This window comes from Zootoca vivipara, chromosome 6 (genome assembly GCF_963506605.1).
Source record: "Zootoca vivipara chromosome 6, rZooViv1.1, whole genome shotgun sequence".
Taxonomy (NCBI): Eukaryota; Metazoa; Chordata; class Lepidosauria; order Squamata; family Lacertidae; genus Zootoca; species Zootoca vivipara.
The window spans coordinates 87628507-87650696 of NC_083281.1; the positions used below are offsets into that span (position 1 = coordinate 87628507).

The following is a 22190-nucleotide window of genomic DNA, read 5'->3' on the forward strand; positions in this document are numbered from 1 at the left end:
CTAGGAGGCTGGTGAAAACCGACTCTCAAGTGAGATAGTTTTGGGATAGCAAGGGATCCCCCCCCCAATTGCATAGGGCACAGTGCAACAATGGGTGGCAACCTGAACTTCTTTTCTATGGTTTAATGGCATCAGTGAGACTGGCACGGATTGATCTAAAAAGAGACCCCCCCTATTCTAACCCTGTGTGTTGAAGCAAAGGTGAACGGTTCCGAAACCTCTACTAATGGCATCTTAATTGGGAAACACTTGCCTGCGAGCGTTCCACTTGGAAATCAGCCTTTACCAAAGGTGTCATGGGGCTTTGAAGACACTCGAATTCAGGACGCAAGGGAGAAACGTGCTAAGACGAAGGCCCCCTTTGGCAAATCCACACCGCGATCAACTCCCGCTCAGAAACCAATGTCCCCACTGTGGAAGGACGTGTAGATCCAGAATTGGCCTCCACAGTCACTTACGGGGTCATTGTTAAAACCATGTTTATGGAAGACAATCTTACTCAGATATGAGTGATCGCCAAAGAAGAAGAAGGTAGTCAAGATAACACCACAATTCATTGGTAGTTGTCGTAGCAATGAGCTCATATATGCTTATATTCGAGCTCATATATGCTTATATTCACTTGCTTTGATGCAAGCTAATTGGCTTGGTTTGATGGCGTCCTAATCTGGGGGCTTGGGGTGCTGGGCTCTGAGTCCAGGAAGGGGAACTATCTGTAAGACTTGGGTATTGGCCACCCAAGACCTCATCTGGGCAGGTGGAGCAATGGGATGTCCTAGGCTGGGGAGCAGCAAACTTTTTCAGGGGGCCGGTCCACTGTCCCTCCGACCTTGTGGGGGGCCGGACTATATGTTGCCATGATTATAACCCACAGTTTTGGCTAAAACCCTTATTGGGACCAATCCCAACGTTGCCCAAATGTGATTTTTTTTGGGGGGGAGGGGTGTTCCCTCATACACCCACGCTGCTTCCTTTGTGTTTTATGCGTTGACAGTTATTATTTCTCTCATATGGTTGGGTGGGGGGCTGAGGCAAACGTGCCATTCCTGTCAGCCCTGGAGAGCGTGTGCACATATGTGGGTGAAGGGAAAAGCCATTGGTGAAGCTAAGTCAGTCTGGCGCCGCTCAAGCAAAAGCGTTCTTTTCCCCACGTGAGGGAAGATGAGGCGGTGGCAGCTATTTACCTTTCCATCGCTCGCACTGTGTAGCTAACTAGCGGCCTCCCCAGCAGTGCGCAGAACTAATTTGGAGTGCAGCTGCCTAGACGCTCCCCGCTTCCTGTGGCAGGGAGCACCGCCTCCACAGACACCGGTGGGCATCGCTCCCGAGGCGCCCCCAAGCCCCTGCCGCCGCAACTGCCCTTCCTGAGGTTAGTCGCCGGCAGCTCCATGGTAGAAATCTGAACTGTGGCTCCTTTTCCCTCTTCCCCACCCCACACCCCAGAAGAAAAGATTGCTGAGCGCGTGTGATGGATGGAGAAGGGGCTTGTCTCGAGCAGCCGTCTGCCTCACTTTTGACCCCCCCAAGCCTAGCTGAGTTGAAAATACTGGGCCGGATCTAGAAGGCTATTGGGCCTGATCCGGCCCGCGGGCCTTACTTTGCCGACCCATGTCCTAGGCAATGAAATGTTTGCTGCTTTGTATATGCAGAATATATTCACTTTTGCTTGGGTGTGGCAGGCCATTTCCTTGCTGCGGTGTCTGTCCAAGAGAAGGCCAGGAGATCCTGTAAGCCTATACATTTCTTAATAAAGCACTAGAATGGATCATTCTCTCGTCTTTGGCCTCCTCCTTCATCATATCTGCACCCAGCCACTCCCATGAGCCTTCCTCTGGGTCTGCGGTTCAGAACACCCTGGTGCCAGACTTTACCTTAAACGTGACCTGGAAGGCATGAACAAAGATCCTGGCCTCTTAATGGCTATTATCACGCTAACCCCACATGCCAGCAAAGTTTGATTATCGCCTCCTGTTGGAAATAATGGAGTTCTGCGCAGACAGTGAATGAATATTCCTGCAAAAGTGAAGCTATGAATCAGGAAATAGACAACGTAAACAGTGAGTCTTTTCTCATGCAGGTCATGATCATTCGGCTAGAAACTAGCCCAAGGTATACAAAATAGCAAATAGACCGGAACATGCAGGAAATAAACAATGGGGGCAAATGAATAAAGGCACCAGGACACACTCCCGCCCAAAAGACTCCTCCTCCCTTCTCCATAAGGCCCAAAATCATACAGGGAAATCTCCACTTCTGATCTAGGTGGTTGTGTAGGAGGAGGGAGAGAATCATGGACGCCTCCGTGGAGAAAAAGATTGGCGGCTACAAATGTCATGCGCCATCTCTCCAGGCTTTGAGAATAGGGAGGGATCCTTTTCACTCTCAGGATCAAGGTGTGCGATTGTGACACCTCTTCCAGTTCTCCCTCCAGCCTTCCAGTAGGCCTAACCACAGCCTCCTTTTCCATTGTAGCCAGCTGTTATAAGAATTTAAGGTCTCCAATATATAAAATAAATGTTCATAAATGTACCAGGCAAACATACATAAATATATAAACCACATGTCTGAAACAGGACAGGAAAACCATCCTAAAGCCATTTTCACTCTTTCAGTGACCTCAAATATTCCTCTGCAGTTTGGATGGAAATAGGAAAAGCCTCCACGGTTGCCTCTTTGTTCACAAATCCTGTCTTAAGGGCATATCTGTGTATGAATAGGGTGAGCCTGTGACCTGGATTCAGGAACTACCGTAATTAACTATCACAAAAGAATGGCCAGGGTGCCCAGGTAATCCAGTCAGTGACCATTAACAGGTTTCCTGCCAGACAGGATTCTGCTGTAGACCGCCCCTTCTGTGATCTATGTATGATGTATTGGGGGGTGGCCTGAAGCTTAAAGGTAAAGGGACCCCTGACCATTAGGTCCAGTCGTGACCGACTCTGGGGTTGCGGCGCTCATCTCGCATTATTGGCCGAGGGAGCCGGCGTATAGCTTCCAGGTCATGTGGCCAGCATGACAAAGCCGCTTCTGGCGAACCAGAGCAGCACACGGAAACACCGTTTACCTTCCCGCTGTAGCGGTACCTATTTATCTACTTGCACTTTGACGTCCTTTCGAACTGCTAGGTTGGCAGGAGCTGGGACCGAGCAACGGGAGCTCACCCTGTTGCAGGGATTCGAACCGCAGACCTTCTGATCGGCAAGCCCTAGGCTCTGTGGTTTAACCCACAACCCCACCTGCGTCTAGGTGATACACCATTGCTAATCCGAGCAGGAGGTTTCTGGAATCATGCAAATAGGTGTTTGAATAGGTTTTTTTAATTTTATTTTATTACTTGTACATGCATCCTCCTGCCTCCACTATCATAAAACAGGAAAACAAGAGATCTTTTTGAGATGTGCCAAAACAGTCGCTGCATTGTTTTTTCCAGCAAAAGGAGCAAACACCAGACAAGAACAGGCACTTTCAGCTGCAAAGTGGTGAGAAAGGCTGCCCCCTGCTGGTGAGGCGGGCATGATTTTAACTCTCCACCTACCTGTGGAAAAGAAATGTTAGCAAACAGACATAAGACCCTGAAAACAGGTTTGGCCCTCCTGGAGAAAAAGCTTTACAATGGGACATGCCGATCTTAAAAGAGCCATAAGGGCAGGAGTCTTAGGTTGGGCTGAAGCTAAGGCCTCTCCCCACACAACTGCCCCCTACCCAGGTTTGAGGTACTATTCATTCTCTAAGCAAAAGCCAGCACAATTCAGGTACCAGATTCCGTTCTTCCCTCTGTGTGGCACCCGATCAGAGCCTGAAGGCATAAAACTCCTAAAAGCCCTGCTGGTATCTGATGAAAAGTCCATCCAGCTCTAACTTCCAGAGCATCCAGCTCTAACTTCCCGCAGCAGGCAACCATTTGCTGCTGTTTTGGCCCAGCGAGAAGTATTTGGAGGTAGACTGCGTCTAAAGCTGGAGGTTCCATTTTTTTTGTCATTGCAGCTGATGCATCCATTCATAGAACTCTCCACCACCATAAAGTTGTTCCTACTTGCTCTCTAAAGCTGGAGCACATGGCCACATCCTTGCCTTTCAGATCCAGTGATCTGAAAATACTGGCCCAATCCACCACCTTGTGGCCATCCGCGGGCCGGATTTAGAAGGCAATTGGGCCACATCCGGCCCCCGGGCCTTAGTTTGGGGACCCCTGCCTTAGTCAGACCACCAGATCCATGCAGCTTGGTGCTGTCTACACTGATTGGTAGTGGATCCCCAGGGTCTTGGGCAGGGAGCGCCCCCAGCTCTACCCGGAGGTGTGGGAGATCCCTTCTGCATACAGAGCAATGGCTCTCTCAATGAGCAACTTCCTCCCCATAAAAATTAGAAGACGCTACCCCTCACGGTTAGAATAAAGAGCTGGTTTAAACAGGAAAGTGCCTTTTCCTGTTGGTCCATCTAGGTCAGTGTTTCCTACACTGACTGGCAGTGGCTCTCTGGGCTTCACGCAGGAGCTTTCCCCTGAACCACTAAACCTGAACCTTCCCCCCCACCACTAAAAAGCCCCCAACTTTCTTTTAAACTGGCTGATTACTTTTTTTTTCCAAGTGTGGTTATTTATTTGGTCCTCTGGGAGATTTTTTTAAAAACAAAAAAACTGGCTTTATGACTTACATAAACACCAACTCTGCTCTTGAGGCGTAAAGGAAGCAGCGTCCTAACTGCGGACACACAGGCCAACCAACCAGCGCGGCACGCAGCCATGACTGACACAAGGGCTAGCCAATGAGCACTGCAGAGAGCCAACTTACTCTAAATAAACTGGCAAAACAGGTTGTCTGCAAAAAAAAGGATTCCTGTCAAAGGTGGCAATGGAAAAGGATTATTGGCTGTGCAAATTTAAAGGGGCCAGGAAGGGATGCTTCGGCCATCAACCACGCGAGAGAAAAAGTGCTGAAAACGGAGCTTTTATAGATATATGTATATATGTCTCTCTAAAAAAATTCAGCCAAGCCTCTCAGCGCCACGACTTTTCAATCTGCCACCTCCGGCCCAATGGTGATGCTGCTGTTGGTGACTCTGATGCCGTACCAGCCTGCCCAGTACTGGGTGTCCTCGCCTCCGTGGCGAAGGATGACATGGCGGACACCACGAGGGTAATTGTGAAACGTATGCGAGACCTGGAGAGAGAGAGAGAGAGAGATGGAAGAGGTTTGGATGCTGCAAAGTTCCTGGGCCTGATCGCATCGTAAGGCCACCTTTTGCGGGATAAAGAAGCAAAAGGTCCGAACATCCCAGCAGCCTCTTCTCCAAGTAGCCAATCGGACGTTGCGACATCAGCAACCTCGCGAGGCACAGAGGCAGCAGCCCTCTCCTGATCTTTTAAGGCTGCAGACCTGCTCAGAGTAGACCTACCGAAGTTACCTGACCACCGTAGTCAATGGGCAAGATTACTGCAATGCGCTCTACATTGGGGCTGCCCTTGGGGGTGGTTCGGAAGCTCCAGCGGTTGCAGAATGCTGCGGCCAGATTGCTGACGGGTCGAGACCACATGACACCGTTGTTAAAGCGTCTCCACTGCCTGCCTGTCTACTGCCAAGCCTGGTTCAAGTTCACTAATTTACAAAGCCTTGAACAACTTTAGATCCAGGCTACCTCAAGCGTCGCCTGAACTCTTATCTCCCAGCTCGATCATTGACATCCTCCGCAGGAACATTATTGTCATTCCCCGAGTTGGCATAGCTCACTTGACAACAAGAAAGCGAGGCTTTAGTGTCATTGGCCCAGTCCTGTGGAACTCTCTGCCACTAGAGGTTCGGCAGGTGCGCCTTTTGTGCCGACGTTTAAACACCTGCTGAACTTTTCTGTTCCTCCAGGCCTGTGCAGACAATTAAGAACACATCTTTCCACAGTTTCTGATTTTAACTATATGGTCTTCTATATGTTGCAAGCCACTCTGGTGGGTTTTTTTTTTAAAACGAATAGTGGTCTACAAATATTTTTTTTATAAATGAATCAACTGGTGTCCTTGAATACCAGTTAATGGGAATCACAGGTAGGGAGATCGCTGCTTCTGCCCTCGAATTGGCCACTCTGAGAACAGGATGCTGGACTGCACAAGCCCCACAAGGACCACAATGTTAATATTTTATGTGCAAACCGGCAAAAAACAAATGCCCAGCTTGCAGTTGTGCTCTGGGGGCAGGCAGAGCCAAGCCAGGCCCACCCCACCCCACCCTGATGCCTTCACCTCGTGCCACTTTGCATCACTCCACTGTTCAATGACCACGTCTTCGGGGTGAAATTCTTGCAGGACGATGTAGTCTGCGGAAAGAAGCTCCACGGAGAGCTGGTAGCGGCAGCCGCAATCGTATCGGGCGGCGTACCTGGGATGCAGAACGGGAGGAACATTAGGATGTCACAACCTTGCATCTCTGTGGCATCAGGGTGTGACGGCAGGGGAGGTCCAGGGCCAGATTTAGGTTTGATGAGGCCCTAAGCTACTGAAGGTAATGGGGTCCTTTATATGTCCAGCTGTCCTTTGCCAACAACAAATTGTCACTGTTTTTTGTGTTGAATATATGCTCTATGGTAATTTATGGGCCTAATAGGTATCTAAAGCCATTTGCACATTTTATTTGTTTTTTTATCTTATATTTTGGAAATGTACATCCACTGTTTTTTTCCTTTAATTTTTTGGGGGGCCCCAAGATACTGGGGCCCTAAGCTATAGCTTGTTTAGCTTATACAGTGGTGCCTTGCAAGACGAAAATAATTCGTTCCGTGAGTCGCACCGTAGAGCGAATATTTTCGTCTTGAGAGTGTCAATGGGGATGCGGCAAAAAAAAAAAAAAGCTGCGAAAAAATCATCTAGGCGGAGCGCGGCCATAGGAAACCTCGTCTTGCGAAGCACCTCCGCGATCGCAAAACACTTTCGTTTTGCGGGGTTTTGGTCTAGCGAGGTACCACTGTATATAAATCCGTCACTGGAGGTCAGTAGTGTGGTGTCAAATTTGGAAGTTAAGGAGCCCTACCTCCATCTGGCATGGTCACCTAACCTGCTCACAGCCACACCTGCTTCTAAGATTATGCAATTATCTTATAACTAGTGTCATTCAGCCTGTTTAATAAACGGGCACTAGAACATTCAGCCTTTTTCGGTGGCGGCGGCACGTGGGGGGGGTCAATTGGCCCCTCCCACGGCCGCCGCTTCGTCGGGGCGCTCCGCTGAGCCCAGCTGGCCAGCAGGCGCCCAGGAGAAGGCCGCGATTCGGCCTCTTTTGGCGGCGGCGGCAAAGGAAGCAGCCTCCTCCTCGCGCAGTGAGGCGCTTGTCCGGCCGGGAGCGGCGGTTGGCAGAGGGGTGGGGGGTGGGGAGCATGTGTGTGTGTGCAGTCTCTGCATCCAATCTCTGTGTCCGTGGGGCATATGAGCAGTAGCGCAAACCCAGGGACACAGGGAATACTGGACGCAGAGACACTTGCACTTTATTATATAGGATTATATAATAATAATAATGAGGGATGCATTGCAAATATCAATGCAGATCTCCACATGTTGCCTGGATCTGCTACTTTCACGGGCAAAGATTTGGAGTGCTGCAGTATCATTTTTCAGGGTGACTTTAGAAGTTCCACGTAATAAAAGCTGGGACATCCTTCCCTTGAAACCTTACATTTCAGTGCCCCTAAATGCTTAGCTTTTTTTGTAAATTTTTCAAAAATTAATTGTGGAAGTTACATTTCCACAATTAAGTTAAGTCACATTTCTACCAGATCTAGATTTACACAGACACATTTTCACAAAGCTTCTCTTTGAGATTCTTTGAATCTCTAGACTTCCCTCCATACCCTCTTCTGGCTCCTTATATAAACAAAGTTGTCATGCTGGCCACATGACCTGGAAGTTGAACGCCAGCTCCCTCAGCCAGTAACGCGAAATGAGCGCCACAACCCCAGAGTCAGTCACAACTGGACCTAATGGTCCGGGGTCCCTTTACCTATACCTTATAAACAAAGTTCTGCTGCATTTCCATACTTAAAAGGTAAAGGGTAAAGGGACCCCTGACCATTAGGTCTACCGTAGTCGTGGACGACTCTGGGGTTGCGGCGCTCATCTCGCTTTACTGGCCGAGGGAGCCAGTGTACAGCTTCCAGGACATGTGGCCAGCATGACTAAGCTGCTTCTGGCAAACCAGTGCAGCGCAAGGAAACGCCATTTACCTTCCCGCTGGAGTGGTACCTATTTATCTACTTGCACTTTGACGTGCTTTCGAACTGCTAGGTGGGCCAGAGCTGGGACAACAGGAGCTCACCCCGTTGTGGGGATTCGAACCGCCGACCTTCCGATCGGCAAGCCCTAGGCTCAGTGGTTTAGACCACAGCGCCACCCGCATCCCTCTTTCCATACTTATACTTATCCAATTATTATTTCCCTTAATTTTATCTAATTTTCTACTAGTTGCAAGCGTTTACTTAAAATCCTGCCAATGTATCAACTTGTTTACAGTTTATAGCTCGTTTATAGCTTTGAAGCACACAGAACAACTCGTTCCCAGCTTGCCTTCTCTAGAGGGACCCTAGGAGCCCGTTCTCAGTGGCCGACTCGCCTCCTCTGGCTCCTGTTGGCACAAAGGGCTAGAAGACTCCTTCTCAGTGGCTGAAAAGCTCCACTTTTGTGCTTATTGGTCAGCTCTAAGATGCTGGAGGCAGAGACCCTGCTGCAGAAATAGTAATCTCTAGACCAGGCATCCCCAAACTCCGGCCCTCCAGATGTTTTGGACTACAATTCCCATCGTCCCTGACCACTGGTCCTGTTAGCTAGGGATCATGGGAGTTGTAGGCCAAAACATCTGGAGGGCCGCAGTTTGGGGATGCCTGCTCTAGACCCAGGGCCACTACCCCATTCAAGGAGCTTAACGGTGAACATACATTTGCAAATAGTTGCTCCTGCAAGGAATTAAGTGTGTCTCATTCCATAGCAAATACATTGGGCTTTCAGTGCTGTTATCACCACTTGAGGCCTCTTCCTCCGTTTTTGTACTCTCCTTTCTCTGATTCTCTCCCCCCCCTGCACCCCAATTTACTTACCAATCCTTCACCACAATATCTGGCTTGACCTCGTCCATCAGCTGATCCCAGTAGCCGTGATCCTTTAAGGTAACAAGCTGGTTTTTGAGACAGAGCCTGCGAAGGGACATTTGAGGTGTTCAAAAGGACCAATGGTTCAAGGGGGGGGGGCGAGTGCATGTGGCGGGGGGGGGGGGGGAGGAGGTTTGCAACAAGCAAACAAACACCTTCAGAGTCACTTTCTTGAGAGAGAGGGAGGCCACACCACTGAGATTCCCGTTGGGACATTTTGATCTCTTCTCCACAGGGCCGCAAGTGCCAATGCTTTTTTTTCTAGGGGGGGGGGAAAGTGCCGGTATTCACCAGCGGAGGGGGGGCAGCGCATGGGGGAGGGGGCGTAGCTTGATGCCAAGGCTGGGCAGTGAGGGTGGGTTAGCTGCTTGATGCTCCTGCCCATGTGCAGAGGCCTCCCCTGCCTGGCTTTGGGAAGGAACAACCCCTGTGTTGCACACTTGATCCAAAATACCAAAAAAAGAGGCAACACTTCGACCAATTCCAGCTGGTGAAATGTATCTGTTTTTATCTTTATAAACTATAACGACATGCGAGACAGCGACCCAAGGTAATCATACTGTTTCGGTTTGGTCTTCTTCAGTTTTTTAACTACAAAAAATAAATCAAATAAATATATATCATTAATTATGTCATACATTATATTAAGGCCAATGGCCAGCATGAACATGAGTCTATACAGGTAGGTAGCCGTGTTGGTCTGAGTCGAAGCAAAATAGAAAAAAATTCCTTCAGTAGCACCTTAAAGACCAACTAAGTTTTTATTTTGGTATGAGCTTTCGTGTGCATGCACACTTCTTCAGATACACTTGAAACAGAAGTGTCAGACCCTTATTAATATACACAGGGTGGTGGGGGTGGGAGGGAATGGGTGATGGGCTGATGGGAGTGGTAAACCTGTAGATGGCTGTTAACGACTGCTGATGACTGCAATTAGTCATGGGGGGGAAAGCAAGGGCTGAGGCGCCAAAGAAAGCTTGATCATGCATAATGAGATAATAATCCAATGTCTTTATTCAGACCAGGTCTCCATGGTTTTAAGTTTGGTAACAAGTTGCAGTTCAGCAACTTCTCTTTCCAGTCTGTTCCTGAAATTTCTCTGTAATAAAACAGCTACTTTGAGATCTTGTATAGAATGTCCTGGGAGATTGAAGTGTTCTCCTACTGGTTTCTCTGTCTTATGGTTCCTGGTGTCAGATTTATGTCCATTTATCCTTTGGCGTAGGGTTTGGCCTGTTTGTCCAATATAGAGAGCTGAAGGGCACTGTTGGCACTTGATGTATGCCATCAAATGCCAACAGTGTATGCCATCAAATGCCAACAGTGTATGCCATCAAATGCCAACAGTGCAGCTCTGTATATATATAAGGGTCTGACACTTCTGTTTCAAGTGTATCAGAAGAAGTGTGCATGCACACAAAAGCTCATACCAAAATAAAAACTTAGTTGGTCTTTAAGGTGCTACTGAAGGAATTTTTTTCTATTTTGCATGAGTCTACCAGTATACAGTCCACAATATCTTAAAAGCATAACACATATGCTTCAGGCAGCAAGGGTTACATATGTGTATGACCCCTGTTCCGCAGATTGTAAACAAACACCAAGGTATGTTTTATTATTGTTTCATTTTTGTATTTGGCTGTATTTTTTCAATGTTAAGATATTGTGGACTGTATAGACTCATGTTCATGCTGGCCTTTGGCCTTAATATAACGTATGACATAATTAATGATATATATTTATTTGATTTATTTTTTGTAGCTTAAAAACTGAAGAAGACCAAACCGAAACAGTATGACTACCTTGGATCACTGTCTCGCATGTCGTTATAGTTCAGGCATGTCCAACAGGTAGATCGTGATCTACCGGTAGATCACTGGACGTCTGTGGTAGATCACCGGTAGATCAGTGGCTCCCCCCAAAGAAGCTAAAAAACTTTGGCTCCCCTAAAAAAGCTCAACATCTTTGCCCTGCACTCCTAAAATGAACTGAACCACCAAAAACAGGGCTTTCCTTCCAACAACTTTTACATGAAACCCCCCCCCCCAAAACATGGGCCTTCCTCCTTCCTAAAAAAAAGCACAACAACTTTGACCTGAACCCCACAAAAAGGGGGGTAGGTCACTCCCAGTTTTTAACTCTGGGTAGATCGCAGTCTCTTTGAAGTTGGCCACCCCTGTTATAGTTTATAAAGATAAAAACAGATACATTTCACCAGTTGGAATTGGTCGACGTGTTGCCTCTCTTTTTTTTGGTATTTTGGCTTTGGGAAGGAGGCTGCAGGGCTCCAAAATCCTGTCAGCGCATTGTGCCTCCTTCCCTAAGCTGGGCAAACTTTTCCCAGCCTCGGGGAAGCAGACGTGATACTCTGACGGGGTCCGAGAGCCCTCTGGTCTCCTTCTCCCCCCCACAAAAAACGGTGGCAGAACTGCACACCACCAGAGAAAAAGCACTGGGTTTTCTCCGCTTGGTCTCTTCCGGAGCTGAGCTGAAGCACTGGAAACAGCTTCCGGGTCTGGAAAGTCTCAGCCCAAATTTAAGGGAGGACAGAAGGACTAAGGGAGCAAACAAACGCGTCGACCCAATTTTACGGGAGGAGTGAGGAAGCTGCGTCCCTCTGGAACACAATTCCCAGCATCTCTGCTGGCTGAGGGGGGAGGTCCAAAACATCCTGAAAGCCACATGTTCTCCATCCTTGAACTGAACTGTTACTTGCCTTTGCTGCCCCTAGCTAACACCGTCAGAACTCCGCTTCCTTTTAATGCGGAGCTGGAGAAGCTCCAGATGTTGTATGACAACGTGTCCCATTATCCCACGCTGACTACTACAGAGTTCCTCATCCCTGAACTCGGCCATCACTTGCCTTTACCGCCCCTGGCTACCACCATAACTGTCAGTTTGCATTTCTTAGTGCGGAAAGTATTGATCTGATGTGCAGAGCAGTGTTTCTCAACCAGTGTGCCTCCAGATGTTTTGGGACTACAACTCCCATCATCCCTAGCTAGCAAGGCCAGTGGTCAGGAATGATGGGAGTTGTAGTCCCAAAACATCTGGAGGCACACTGGTTGAGAAACACTGGTGTAGAGATCTCTTTCCTATTCTACTTAATTCAAGAGGGCTCTGGAAGCTTCTCCGCGTGACAGAAACAAGCAGGAGGTTCGTGATGTTTGGGTTATTCCTTCAGAGAAGCTGAGTACAGCTGGCTTAAAACTGGTTCTGTTATCTCTTTCAGTCAAGGTCACGCTGTCTATAAAAGTAAGGCCAGAAGGAACCTGGGTTTCACTTCCTATTTCTACCTCTTTTCCTTCTGGTGTGGTGTTCTGTACATGCTTGCTGTTAAGGTTTAGACTTCTTATAAGTTATTGTAAGTTTAAGTTAAGTCTGCTGCAACTGGGTTTCTTATGGACAGTGCCAATCCTGAATGTATTTTATTTGTGACCACTATGCTCTTTTGCAGGCATCCCCAAACTTCGGCCCTCCAGATGTTTTGGACTACAATTCCCATCTTCCCCGACCACTGGTCCTGTTAGCTAGGGATCATGGGAGTTGTAGGCCAAAACATCTGGAGGGCCACAGTTTGGGGGTGCCTGCTCTTTTGCCTTCAGTAGCAGTAAAGCTCTTGAAATACAATTGCCTCTGCTCTATTTTTGGGGAATCTTGCAATAATTAAGTTTTTACTCTGCTAACTATATGTCGGAGTTCTGCTCTGGATCAAGTAGAATTCCATGACAATAACCACTCTACCTTATTTTCACACAGAGATGAGGGACCTGTGGCCCCTAGGTGTCGCTGGACTCCAAAACCCATCATCCTGGAGCACAGCTACTAGGAGCTCAACAACTTCTCAAAGCTACAGATTCCCCACCCGCATCTTACAGGCAGCCACAATGACTTCACTTCATGCTCTCTTTGGCAACCAGACAATGGGGCCAGTCTTATCTCACCTTTCAGCATGGGTTGCTTCCAATACTAGTCCTACTCAGAGTAGACCCACTGCAGTCCAGGGACATGACTGACTTTGGTCCATTTCCCCCCTCAATGGATCAACTCTCTAGTAGAACGTAGTCGGAATCTGGAAGAAAACCGGCGCACCCTAGGAATCTCATTTATATTTTTTTTTTTTAAAAAAATGGAAGCTACTAGTCCTCAAGACTGATTTAGGTCCAGGAATTTCAGCTGGCTTATCTCTCAGTAGGACTTGGCTGGAGACAACCCAGAGGGTGGCATCTGGGTGCAAACTGGCGCACCCGAAAGGGAAGAAATCTGTTGGGTACAACGTTAAGATCTTTCATGCAAGACCCACAATCCTCACCCATAAGATGTCACAAAGTATTTGCGGACATGCGGGTAAGGAAATTCCCTCCCGTGATTTCCAGGAAGGTCCTCAATCTTCCACTGGTCCCCTCCATTCTGTTCAATTTCCCAGGAGTTGAAGCCCGCTGCGGGGAAAAAGCAGAGAGAGAAGATACAATGAAAGCAGAGGAGACCGTCACTGTCCAATTGGCAGTGACCTTTTCCAAGTCCCTTGGCAACTACATAGAGCTGAAGGAGGAAGCTGAAAGAGAGGCACTCCTTTCCAATTCCTCTTTCAGCCTGATGTGCTTTTCAAGGCTCAGATTCGCTCTGACGGCTCCTGACATTTTACCAGATCCTTTGGAAAAAGCCCAACATCTGTGCAAGTTTATTTTCGACAAATGCAGCATGAAGTCATTTCTCAGTCGGTAGAGCATGAGACTCATTAATCTCAGGGTCACTGGTTCGAGCCCCACGTGGGGCGAAAGATTCCTGGATTGCAGGGGGTTTAACTAGATGGCCCTCGTGCAAAATTCCTGAGGGCCAGACAGAAAGGCCTCGAGGGCCGCATCCCATCCTCCAGACTTTTGAGGCCCAGCTCAACCCCAACGCCACCCCACCGACGTTTGAAGAAAGGGTGATGCGAATCAGCTCAAAATCTGCGCCAAACAAACCTTCGGCCGAAGGGTTCTGGATTAAGTTCTTCCGCAGGGTGGAGAGGAAGTAGAATATCCTCCAGTCGGGAACGTTCCTGTCCGGCGCACGGGGGTGGAACCCTTCAAGGTGACACTTCCGCTTCCACAGCGAAGGGAGGTCCACCAAGTCGCGCCACAGCAAGCAAACGAGGCGGCAGCGGAGAACCAGCTCCCTGGCGGGGACCAGGCACAGCACGTCAATCAGAATGTCTTCCGGCAAATCTCCGATATTCACCATCTTACTCTGGGGTGGTCTCAGCTGTCTGCACAAAAGGAAGAAAAAAAGAAATCAGTTAAAGGGCTGTTGAGCGAAGGGCCACTTTATTTATTTATTTATGAAATAATTTTTATTTGAATATAAAATCATAACAATACAACCATACACATCAACAATTAAAAGATTCCTCTGAATCCCTCGACTTCTCCTCCATGGGTCCTGTTATTAAACCTTTTCTACTGCACCTTTTCCCATAGTCCCATGTTTTAAATAACTCCATAGTACTTGCTACGTGTTATTGCAATCCTGCTATTGTTTTCATCTGCTTGCAGTGGTCTCCAAGATAAAATATACATTCCCCCCCCCCCATTCTTTATTGAAGTTTTGGTCTTCTTGGTTCCTGAGCCTTCCGGTCCGCTTTGCCGTTTTGGCATAGTCCAACAACGGTTTAATTTGCCATTCTTCTCTGTTAAGGACTTTATCTTCTTTCCATCCCTGGGCTAATAGCATCCGTGTGGCTGTCGTCGGATACATAAAGAGTATTTTCTGCTCCCTTGGGATATCAGCACCTACAATTCCTAATAGAAAAGCCTCTGTTTTTTTTAAAAAATAAAAGTTAATTTAAAATCATTATACAGGTGAAACTGGGAAAATTAGAATATTGTCGCATTTATTTCAGTAATGCAACTTAAAAGGTGAAACCGATATATGAGATAGATGCATGACATGCAAAGCGAGATATGTCAAGCCTTTATTTGTTGTAATTATTTGTCGTTAGGCAGGTCAATTATAAATGGAATGTAATCTAATGAAATCTAATAGCGATACTTATTTTTGTATTATTGTAACTATTTGTTTTATTACTGTGAGGAATTTCCAAAAGAAGGCATTTGTAAAAATTAAAAGAAAATAATAATAATAAATTGCATTACTGAAATAAATGCACTTTTCGATGATATTCTAATTTCCCGAGTTATTACCTTACAAGACCACCCCATATGGTAAAAGGTGCCTTCTATTTCTTTACATTTCCAGCAGATATTTGTCCCTGTCTTATACATTTTTGCTGGGAAGGACCGCATTTAAAGCACATCGAACACACATTACGTCCTCCCTTGGGAACCGTAGTTTGCAAAGGGTGCTGGGAACTGTAGTTCTTTTTTATAGGTAGAGGCCATGCTGTCCAGAGGCATCAAATGTGTCCTGGCTTGGTTAGGCCTCTGAATCCATGGTTGCATGCACGTTCTACATTTATAAAGCACCCCCTCCCGAATTATGGGAACTATAGTTTCCCACAACAGTGTGACGCAACACTTATTTAAATATATAGTGCAGAAGAGGCCTTTGTAAATGATCACCTATGGAGGGGGGGCTATCTCCCCTACTACTCCTACTCAGAGTAGAGACCCATCAAAATGATTGGGTATGCCTGAGGTCCAATGGGTCTACTCCAGGGGTCCCCAAACTACGGCCCCCGGGCCGGATGCGGCCCAATCGGCCTCCCAATCCGGCCCGCGACGACCCCCGCCGCCCGCTGCCGCCGCCCGCTCTTACGGCGTGCGGCGCAGTGACGATCTTAAAAATCTTAATAATCGGCAAAAAATCGCCGAAAATCCTTTGTGCGCATGCGTATGGGCCTCTCCCGACCCAGATTTTTGGCGATTTTTTTCCGACCGTGTGCGTGTGCGCAAGCGCACGGGCGCGCCCCCGCTGCGCGGTCGGCGTGGCGGGCACCGGCCCGCTGCGCGGTAAGTCTGGGGACCCCTGGTCTACTCTATGAGTAAAAGTGACCCATAAGGTATAATATTAATTTTAAGCAAACAATAAAACATTGCAAAAAAAGTAAATATATCCTGGCATAGGGTTAGCATGAAATAATTTATAGACTGGTCCCCCCACCCCATCCCTGGTGTTTCAGAAGTGTATTGGTCTCAGCACCTGAACAGAACCTCCATATTCCAAGGCAATATACCTGACACTGTGTTCGGTCAAGAGGGAAGCAGGCCATCTCCTTCATGCCCTGATGAAACTAGAGATAAGTGCCCCCCACTGGCTCTTATTATAGCTGGTCTGAACCTCCATTTGTCAAGGCAGTATACCTCTAGAGGATTATATGTGGGGTCGAGTAGGAACAGCAGGGAAAGCCCTGCTTTCTCTTGAATTTCCTTAGAAGCTTCTACCCGGTTGTCACTGGAAACGGAATTATGGGTTAAGTGGATTTTGGGAGCCTCTGCAAACCGTGAGTGTCTATCTGAGTGTCAAAATCTGTGGGGAATCTGCTGGGGGGCCCTGCTCTCTTACTATGCCTGGCAGTTCCCCAACAGTTCTGACAAAATTTCATGGCATAAAAAACGGAATTCCCTGGTTAGTTCTTGACACCATTTGATGGCTATTCACAAAAAGAAGTCTGGCAAAGTGGTTAGATGACCTGGAAGAGACCAGGGTTCAAATCCCACCTCACTGGGCGACCTTGGGCCCAGCCGCTGTCTCTCAGCCCTAACCTCCCTCACAGGGATGTTGTGAGGATAAAATGATGGGATCGGCAGGGAACCTTGGAAGAAAGGTGGGGTATAAACAATAGCAGCAATATTTGTAATATGAATTCATTATTATTATTACTGTTGTCGTTATATTTTACAACCCGCCTTCTTTCCAGACCAGGACTAAAGGCGGCTTACAAAAATTATAACAACAGAGATAAAAACCAAAAAGCTGAGAACACATAAAAGGTAATCATTAGTCATTAAGCCACTAATAGAATTGAAACAATATTTATTTTATAAAAAAAATTAATATACAGATAATAAATACAGCCATGCACTATTTAAAAGCCCTTTCTTTAAAAATAAAAATAAATACATCAGTTCCCAAAGGCCTATTGGAATAAACCAGTCTTTATTTAGGGATTTTAATATCTATCTACAGTGTTTGAAATCAGCCGAGCCCCTTTAACTTCTGCCCCAACAAAACAGAAAGCACTAACAGTGGTTCCTGTTCCTGACTTATGTAACTCATTTCTAATTTTGGGTGTGGCTTTAAAAGGTTTAAAAACATCCCAATGCCATGACAGCCACATGGTTTGGGCGGTGGCACTCTGGCCGGCTTCCAACAGAACAATGAAATAAGATAATCTATTAAACATTAAAAGCCTCCCTAAACAGGGCTGCCTTCAGATGTCTTCTAAAAATCTGGTAGCTGTTTTTCTCTTTGACATCTGATGGGAGGGCTTTCCACAGGGTGGGCGCCACCACCGAGAAGGCCCTCTGCCTGGTTCCCTGCAACTTGGCTTCTCGCAACGAGGGAACCGCCAGAAGGCCCTCGGTACTGGACCTCAGTGTCCGGGCAGAACGATGGGGTGGAGACGCTCCTTGTACTGGAAGAAGCAAAGATCACCAGTGTTGAAGCAATGATTCCTCAACATCAACTTCGTTGGACTGGTCATGTTGTGCGGATGCCTGATTATCATCTTCCAAAGCAACTACTCTATTCCGAACTTAAAAATGGAAAGCATAACGCCAGTGGTCAACAAAAGAGGTTTAAAGACTATCTCACAGCAATTTTTAAAAAATGTAGTATAAACAACAACAACTGGCAAACACTGGCCTGTGAGCGCTCCAATTGGAGAACAGCCTTTACCAAAGGTGTCATGGGCTTTGAAGACACTCGAACTCAGGACGCAAGGGAGAAACTTGCTAAGAGGAAGGCACACTTGGCAAATACACACGGTGATCAACTCCCGCCCAGAAACCAATGTCCCGACTGTGGAAGGACGTGTGGATCCAGAATTGGCCTCCACGGTTACTTACGGACTCATTGTTAAAACCATGTTTTTGGAAGACAATCTTACTCAGTTACGAGTGATCGTGATTTTTAAAATTTGCCAAATGTCTCTGGCTATACTTTCTGGATGAGAGATGAACATAACTGGTGGCGGAAGACTTGCTTTCTTCTCTTCTCCTGCCCACCCCCCTCAGCTTCTATACAGCCTACATTTAGCAGGAGGTATTTAAAATGAGGCAAGGGACCCAGGTGGCGCTGTGGGTTAAACCACAGAGTCTAGGGCTTGCTGATCAGAAGGTCGGCGGTTTGAATCCCTGCAATGGGGTGAGCTCCCATTGCTCGGTCCCTGCTCCTGCCCACCTAGCAGTTCGAAAGCACATCAAAGTGCAAGTAGATAAATAGGGACCGCTCCGGCGGGAAGGTAAACAGCGTTTCCGTGTGCTGCTCTGGTTTGCCAGAAGCAGCTTTGTCATGCTGGCCACATGACCCGGAAGCTGTCTGTGGACAAACGCCGGCTCCCTCGGCCTATAGAGCGAGATGAGCGCCGCAACCCCAGAGTCGGACACGACTGGACCTGATGGTCAGGGGCCCCTTTACCTTTACCTATTTAAAATGAGAGTCATCCTAGCGTCCTCTTTGAAATATGACAAGCGTTTGTGCAATTATAAATTATTGGAATGGTCTTCCACAACAAACCTGCTTCCCAAAAATATTGGGGGTTTTTTTTGCAAGGAGGGAAGCGATCAGAAAATAAAATCTAACGTGTGGGCAACATCAGTCTCGCCTCCCTTCAAGCAAATCAGCCCATTTTGCCTAATCTCTTTTTGCAATCAAATCAAGGCAAAGCCAGAGAGAGAATGCCTTGGGGCAACTCTTGAGGTGTCGGCCAGTTTCCAGTTCCGATTTTTGAGCAAATGAAACTCACAACAGCCCTGCGACGAAGAGCATCAAATACGGCCCCTTTTCAGCCCGAATGTTTATTCTTCAACACTTTTAAAAAACAAACAAACAACCTTTTCATCACAAATCTGGAAGTATACTTGATCATTGGATAACACTAATATTGTTTACCTGCACTTTGTTGTTTTAACCCAACTGCAATCTGTTTTATATACATCATAAAGTGAAACAAAAAAAAATATTTCGCTTGGTTATTTAATGTAAAAGCATCGGATCAACCCAGTACTGTATACTGTTCTCACTGTGGTCACCCAGCTTCCCCAACAGGATGCTCAAAAGCAGGCACCCCCAAACTGCGGCCCTCCAGATGTTATGGCCTACAACTCCCATGATCCCTAGCTGAGAGGACCAGTGGTCAGGGATGATGGGAATTGTAGTCCAAAACATCTGGAGGGCCGAAGTTTGGGGATGCCTGCTCAAAAGCAAGACCCCAACAGCAGCAACAACTCTCCCGACCCCTGCCCCGCCCAAAACTACACACAGAAGCCTCAAGATCTCACCCCACCCCCGCTTGTAGTACGTCTCCAACCTCTTTCTGCCTCTATGCTGGTATCGGTAAGCTTTGCAGGGCTTAAGGAGAGATTTTTTTTTTTTTTTTGCGGAATGCACCCGGGGGGGGGGTTGTCCACCCACTCCATCCTACAGACCCCTCTTGCGTTCTCACGTGCAAAAAGCTCTCGCGAAACACACTCGAGCAAAAACAAACAAAACACCCAACAACAACCAACCTAAGCCCTTGGCTGCTTTGCACGAGGTCCCCATCCCTTTAAAAAACCGAAAAACTCCTGGATTTTTACCTTTCCAGGGGAGCAATGGAAAAGGAGTCTCTGCCCCGAGCAGCACCCAGTTGCAAAACGGAGGGAATGCAAAAAAGGGGAGGGGGTGGGAGAAAGGGAGAAACAGAAAGTATCCAGCTGTCTGCAGGAGGAAATATTAAAATGGAAAGCCGGGGGAAGTCCCGCCCGGTGCTTTTCCTCCACCAACCAAGAGGCCTCTGCTTCTGCTCCCAGAAGAAGGGAAATCCTAGACCTAGGCACAACACAGAGCTGAGAAAAGGCTAGAGTAGTGCCATTGTTCTCAGTCAACAGTTGGGGATTTCCAGGTTCGCTTCCGAGAAGCCATTCATCAGTTCCGTTTGCTGTCTCAACCCGAGACACCTGTCGTTGCTATTTTAAAACTATTTTTTAAAGTAGGTCTTTAAATGGGGATGCTTCGTTGCGCATTTCAGCTACGGATCTCTATTTTGACAGTGTTTCTGTTTAGGCAGATTTTAATCATATGCGTTTATGCTTTAAACTTTGTGTAACGATTTACAGTATTATCATTAGAATTTATAGACACTGGGTGCTTGGTGCCACTCTGGAATGTAGTTATAATTGAGAAAATATTATTATTCCTCTTATTTTATTACTTCACCCTAAGCCTAAAGTCCTACCCTAAGGAACGAAATTTGAGGTTTCGACAAGGACTAGAACCAATTTTTTTTATATATGATTAGCACCACTTCATTTTTGAGACAGCCCTCAGCACAAGCCTGGCAAATCTGAAACTATACTTGATATTCCAGTAACACTATTCCCATAGCTGCCAAGTTTTCCCTTTTCTCGCGAGGAAGCCTATTCAGCATAAGGGAAAATCCCTTTAAAAAAGGGATAAATTGGCAGCTATGTATTCCTGCGTTCAGGATGCTCATTTTCTATAAAGGTAAAGGGACCCCTGACCATTAGGTCCAGTCGCGGACGACTCTAGGGTTGCGGAGCTCATCTCGCTTTACTGGCCGAGGGAGCCAGCGTACAGCTTCCAGGTCATGTGGCCAGCATGACCAAGCCACTTCTGGTGAACCAGAGCAGCGCACGGAAACACCGTTTACCTTTCTGCCAGAGCAGTACCTATTTATCCACTTGCACTTTGACGTGCTTTCGAACTGCTAGGCTGGCAGGAGCTGGGACCGAGCAACAGGAGCTCACCCCTTCGTGGTGATTCGAACCGCTGACCTTCTGATCAGCAAGCCCTAGGCTCAGCGGTTTAACCCACAGTGCCACCCGCGTCTGCCTCTTTTCCCCTCTGACTGGATTACCACCCACACTTTGGGGAATGGGAACAAAAGATGAGCTGGTCAAAGCATCAGTAGCACACTGGGCAATGGATATAGGGCACAACATAGACCTAAATCATGGGTCTAAGGCCGGGGGCCGGATCTGGCCCAATCGCCTTCTCAATACGGTCCACGGACGGTCCAGGAAATAGCATGTTTTTGCATAGGTAGAATGTGTCCTTTTATTTAAAATGGGTTTTTTGTGGGGAATAGGAATTCGTTCTTTTTTCTTCTTTAAAACATAGTCTGCCCCCCTCCCCCAAGGTCTGAGGGACAGTGACAGTGGACTGGCCCCCTGCTGAAAAAGTTTGCTGGCCCCTGACCTAAAACTTCGGGAGAAACTTTGGAAGAAAGTGTTGCAACAAAAGATTTGAAATTTACTGCATGCTTTACCTTGAAAGGGAGCTATATGAAAATGATTCATAGATGGTATCCAACACTGAATAGATTGTATAAAGCAGAATCTGATCTGTGTTGGAAATGTAATGAAATGGAGGGACCCTTTTTTCATATGTGTCGCGCATGCAAAAAGGTTAAATAATACATATTGGGAAATGATTTACAATGAAATGGAAAAAAATGTTTAAAACAACTTTGCAAAAAAAAGGCCAGAGGCATTTTTGTTTGGAATAGTACTGTTATGATAATTATAAGGTCTAAAATGTAAAATAAATGTTCATAAATGTACCAGGCAAACACATACATAAATAAATATATAAACCACATGTTTGAAACAGTGCATGAAAAAAGTCCTGAAACCAGTTTGACTCTCCCAAATTGACCTCAAATTTTTCTCTGCAAGGAGGAAGGAAATGGGAAAACCTCCCCATTGTCTCTTTGCTCACAAATCCTGTCTTAAGGGCATATCTGTGTATGAATAGGGTGAGCCTGTGATCTGGATTCAGGAACTGAGTATTTACCATCACAAAAGAATGGCCAGACTGCCCCAGATAATGCAATCAGTGACTATTAGGTATCCTGGAAGACAGGATTTCAGCTGTAGACCACCCCTTCAGTGATGCATGTATGATGT

The 22190-nt window shown here is 47.0% G+C and overlaps 1 protein-coding gene across 1 annotated transcript; it reads right to left on the minus strand.

Annotated features, from left to right (window-relative positions):
- Nucleotides 1–3306: 3306 nt before the first annotated feature.
- On the minus strand, nt 3307–19973 carry LOC118087792 (F-box only protein 6). Its single transcript, XM_035120778.2, has 6 exons — nt 19860–19973; nt 14085–14368; nt 13430–13556; nt 9067–9162; nt 6230–6365; nt 3307–5159 (listed from the first exon to the last, which is right to left on the minus strand). The coding sequence occupies exons 2-6, from the start codon at nt 14341–14343 to the stop codon at nt 5013–5015; spliced, it is 765 nt and encodes a 254-aa protein (XP_034976669.1). The 5' UTR covers nt 14344–14368; nt 19860–19973; the 3' UTR covers nt 3307–5012.
- Between the last annotated feature and the right edge of the window lie 2217 nt (nt 19974–22190).